The 5,000-nt window shown below is 39.8% G+C and overlaps 1 protein-coding gene and 1 pseudogene across 1 annotated transcript in view; one reads left to right on the top strand and one right to left on the bottom strand.

Annotated features, from left to right (window-relative positions):
- Positions 1–348, bottom strand: part of LOC138016309 (uncharacterized) — a 776-nt pseudogene extending 428 nt beyond the window's left edge.
- The window catches only part of LOC138015619 (sister chromatid cohesion protein PDS5 homolog A-like), a 56,617-nt gene that overhangs the window by 23,287 nt on the left and 28,330 nt on the right, over positions 1–5,000 (top strand). The window contains exons 10-16 of the mRNA XM_068862704.1: positions 1,715–1,821; positions 2,830–2,868; positions 3,323–3,384; positions 3,715–3,804; positions 4,524–4,637; positions 4,801–4,833; positions 4,990–5,000. The exon at positions 4,990–5,000 is cut by the window's right edge and continues 38 nt beyond it. Coding sequence (XP_068718805.1) covers positions 1,715–1,821; positions 2,830–2,868; positions 3,323–3,384; positions 3,715–3,804; positions 4,524–4,637; positions 4,801–4,833; positions 4,990–5,000 — 456 coding nt within the window. The remainder of the gene's footprint in view (positions 1–1,714; positions 1,822–2,829; positions 2,869–3,322; positions 3,385–3,714; positions 3,805–4,523; positions 4,638–4,800; positions 4,834–4,989) is intronic.

The raw sequence follows: 5,000 nt of genomic DNA on the forward strand, positions 1-5,000 counted from the left end.
CATAAACTGGTCAGCGGTCTCCTCTTCCTTTGGTGCCAACTGGCGAAAAACGTGGCGCTCGTATGGGATGTTTTCCTCCACATGAAAATAGGAATCTAGTTTTCGAATCGCTATTTTAAAAGCATTGTCACCTGACTCAGGAATGGGACCAGGATCTTGCAAATCTTCGAAGATGTCTTGGACCTCCATCCCGGCAAAATGTAAGAGCTGAGAAGTCTTCTTTCGAGCATTGTCAATGCCTTTGCCCTCGGCATAGTATTCGAAGGCACGCTTCCATTTACGCCATTTCTCCGCCACTTGCGAAGCAGATCCCGACAAATCCATAGGTAATAAACCTTTGTTGGCCATCCTCATCGCCAATGTAATGTCCTTATAGATCACAACGACGCTAATCGCAACAATAATCAAACACTCGCCTAGTTCACACTGTTCCTACACAATCACTCATCCCATGCCCACACGGTCACCGGGTTCCCGCGCTGGAGAGATCCCGGATGTACATACAAACACTACACTGCCTTTGTTCATTAGAGCCAAAGTGAATTACCCATAGCTAAACAGGCTTTATTCGTGATGACGTTTGCAGGGTTCTTGCTACGTTTTTGCACAGGAGGTAAAAAAAAAACCAAAAATAGCAGGTAACTTTGTTATTTGCCCCTTCACGGGCTAGCGAGCTCAAGTCTTAACTTGACGTTCATCTCGATCGCTGTCGCGTGCCAGCGGCTGCTAAATTAATTTAATACTCAGCAAAAGGAAAGTAGGTAGTGCTACTTAATTGATTTTCATTCACCACCGCTTTTCTGACGCTTTGGTTGAAAACTAAACTCTGAAAGACCTTTCTGTCGTTTTCCACGCGTGGATGCCATGTTGTAAACGTTTAATAATGGTTATTGGGGGTTTCCCCTGGCCGCGGGAGGAATGGGAAGGAAACATGGTGGACATCGTTTCGAGGGATCAGTTGGCAAAATCAAGCTGGATTGCTTTAACAAATGGTATATTTTCGAAGCGATAACATGTGCCAGATATCTTCACAGGATTAGTTGGAGGGGGAAAGCAATATTTTCCCGTAAGCGCATTGTAATTTCACCTTTGAACAGACGAACATTCTTTGGATACGTTCGGTAAATATTTCAGTGAAACAGCCGGTAACATTTACTTGAATGGCCGGTAAAAATAACCGATTACCGGCTCTTAACAAGAACCCTGTGTTTGACCAAGCCTCAAATTCGAAAATCAAACTTGTACAGTACATTTTAGCATGAGCTAGACCCCAAAGGAGCAAACCTGTAAAGAAAACCCATGTGCAAAAAGTATTGCATGTCCAAATGATGTGAATAATTTTGTGCAAACAAGACTTATGGGTGAAATTAGCTATTCAGACGTCATCACGCACAAGGCCTATTCCCACTTTTGCTCAGCAGAAAACCAATGTGCTCTTCTGGAGCTTATATTAATGTCCTGTAGACAATGTTACTTACACAAGGGAGAAGTGATCATCATACTTATCTGGACAATAAACACTGGGCAGCACTGTACTGCCTCCTTCTGCTCCTTCCATCATTTAATATCAAGGTAGCAGCCATTGTGAAGGAGAGCATTATTTGGGACAAAAATGTATGCCACTGTATCATGGGTATATCCCACACATGCCTTGCAGTTTATCAAGAATCATGTGTAGCTATAAAAGTGACTTTAATTTTCTTCTCTGTTTTAGATAAATTACATGAGAGACAGCGGGACCCGGATGAGAAAGTGCGCCAAGAAGTTGTCATCACTATTTGTGAGGCAGCATCTGAAAATATCGATTCTGTTACTGACCAGGTAGTAACAAGCTCCACCTTTCGGTCATTAATTTAAAATCAGTTTAGTATTTTTTGCTTTTTCTGTTTAATTTTAGGCAGGCTTATTATGTGGTAACCACTGTGGTTGTGGTAGCTTCTGCCACTTACTTTGGTCCCTTAGAACAGACCACAAGGTTTGGATCATTATAACATTGCATAGGGATTATGATCATGATGTTGTGACACTTGGTTTTGAGTGCAATGTTATCAGAGAAATTCAGCAACCATGTCACAAAACAAGAAATCTTGATGTAACTGTTTTGTCCCAAAGAAGTTCCACTAATGGCAACAAATCCGATCCAAACAATGCATTGGTCAACACATCAGCCAACATGTAACCGACATGTCACTTACAGCATTTGAACTGAAAGAGTGCATCAACACTGAATATGCAGAAATCCAGAATCGACAGATAACCGACCTCTTATCGTGATAACAGTACAGTACAGTAATATTTATGGTTCAAGAGGCAAATATATTTTAAAGCGAGCCATGTGCGATATAAATCAGCAGAAATAAGATAAGTAAACGACTTGCTGCTTTAATGTATGTGGATGAAAGCCGAAGACAAAGGAAAAAAAATTTGTTTGACACCCGTTTTGAATCACGCAAAAATCAAATCATTTACAATAACAAGGAAAGGTTCCGTTTATACAAACGTTGGCCGTGTAGCACTTATATTTTTAAACAGAGTTAACTGAATGGAGTGTAGTGTAACGTGAAGTGCTAGATTTCTATCCCATATAACCATGTGAGCGTTAGCCCTATTGATGGAACTGGGCCCACACAAGGACAGAGAAAAACTCTGACCAGGACCCACGACCTTCGGGTTAGATCTCTGCCGCTCTACCGACTGAGCTACAAGGTCTTCAAATAAAATAAACTAGGTCAGGTTTAGTCATTCAATGATGACAGAAAAACTAATTTTTGTGCAATCTGTGTCTTTTGAAAGCTTTTGATGTTTTACATTTTCTTTGTTTTCTTTCAGCTTCTTGAAGATGTATGTGAGAGAACTAGAGACAAAAAGGTCCGTTACCTGTTTCCACAATCTTCTGAATGTTTCAGCCACGCCCTGTCTGGCTCCCTTACATTGTGTGGGTCAGTGGAAGCCACTTTGAGACCTTTAGAGCACCTTCTTCCTCCCATCTCTCTTAGCATTAGGGTCCTGAATTTGTCTTTACTACTGTCTTCCTCATCTTACTATGGAGTCTGTCTACACACAGCACTCATTCTGCTCAAGTGGGCCTATTACATTAGCAAATTGCATTGACACATGAACAAAGTTTACAGATACACTGAGATAGACTGATAGACAGACAGACAGACAAAGTTGCTTCCAAGATTAGCAAAAGGCATTCTTGTGAAGCTGTGTTAAAACAAACTAATGAAGTACTGATAGGTTATTCCCATGTAGTTTTCTTTATTTTTTCTGTCCAAAAGAAAAGTGAATCTGTATTATTTTATGTTTCATGTTTGTACAGTGGCATGTCAGGAGAGAAGCCATGATGTGTCTTGGCAAGTTGTATAAGAAAGTAACAACTGGGTAAGAACCTTGTCATTAATTTCTGAAAATGGGAAGTCCAGGGGCTTCCTTTGTGTCCACTGTACCGTAGACAGTAGCATGCTTCTAGTGGTGGCTATCTTTCAATTGCTAGCCAAGCCATGATTATTCATGCACACTGTATTCTTTTAAATGAAATGCAGTCCACTAGTAAGTGTCACGGTTACAAGCCAAAATTTAATTGATCCCTGCTCATGAAAAAATGTCCTGTTCATTCTCATCGGTGCAGTACTTTACCAAAACATTCTCAACTTATCATCTTTAGGCACTATGTACAGCGCAAAAATTTTCATATATTTTAATTTGTTTCAGTTCCACAACAAACAAGAAAGCAGCTAAGAAGTTGTCATGGGTACCGAGCAAACTCCTGCATGGGTATTACTTAAACACTCCAGAAAACAGGTTGGCATTGTCAAAGACTTTTAACCAACCATTCACACTGCAAACACCCTAGGATGCTCCTTATTGACAAGTTAGTTGGCGTTAGAGAGAATCAAATCTATTCAGTGTCACTTTCAGAGGTCAATGGGTTAAATTGCCTCAATATGACAGTAATAAAATTAATACTGTCATTATGGGTTAAGCTACAGGACTTTTACGGAGATTTCTAAGTGCCAGGTTTATCAGATTAGTTAGGGGTGGGGGGATGGCTGAAGTAGCAGAAGGTCATGGTGGCAGTAGTAGCCTAGGGAAATTCCCAGCCTTTATTGTCAGCCTTAGCTATGATCTCGGACACTTTTTTTTCCTTGTCACCTTTAATGATGGTTTTCACTGAGTTATCGTAAACAAGAGCCCGTGAACTTAACATTGCAGGGGAAATGGAGGAGGGCTAGTAACACTGTATGTGTTGGCAAGTTAGGTTATCAATGAACTGCTGTTCTAGTTACGTCTTTCAACAATATGGATGACCTGACTTGTTGGTACTTACTTTACTCATAGTAATGTTTTATAAGTCCACTTGATTTTTATATCTTCTTATCTTTGATGTTTTGTTACACTATGCATGTCACATTATTCTGCGACGTAATTTAGTGGACAGAGCATTATTGGTGTTCTGTGACTACTCCAAGATGAGAGTGCAACCAGTTTTACTCTTTAACTCTTTGCACTGTTTATCATAGATTGTGTGTGGAGAGAATTCTGATTGGATGTTTAGTGCCTGTGACACTGGAAGCTGATCAGAAGATGAAACGTTTGCTACATATTTATTGCAAGCTTGATGAGGCTGCAGTTAGGTGAGACATTGGTTGTACCACTTACAGAGTATGAAAGAACAGACTAGGTAGTCAGCCAGTTAAGCAGTTTGTTCAATCAATCAAATGTACAGCATAAATTGTTGTTCTTTTGTTTATAAAAATAATAATTCTTACCATTATCTTCCAATTCTTTTTGTGTTAGTGCTTTTCATGGAATACTAACCTGTCAGCAAAGGTGAGCACAGTTAAAATGGCAATTTGGCCTAAGAATTTGAACTCCTTTCTTTGATGGGTTTACTGATTTACAAAAATACATTAATGTTTCAAGTTACAAATCACTTTGCATGAAGCTTCTGAAATTATTGTTCACCACTGATGTTTGTATTTCTAGAGTGCGAACAG

The sequence above is a fragment of the Montipora capricornis genome, chromosome 9 (assembly GCF_036669925.1).
Source record: "Montipora capricornis isolate CH-2021 chromosome 9, ASM3666992v2, whole genome shotgun sequence".
Taxonomy (NCBI): domain Eukaryota; kingdom Metazoa; phylum Cnidaria; class Anthozoa; order Scleractinia; family Acroporidae; genus Montipora; species Montipora capricornis.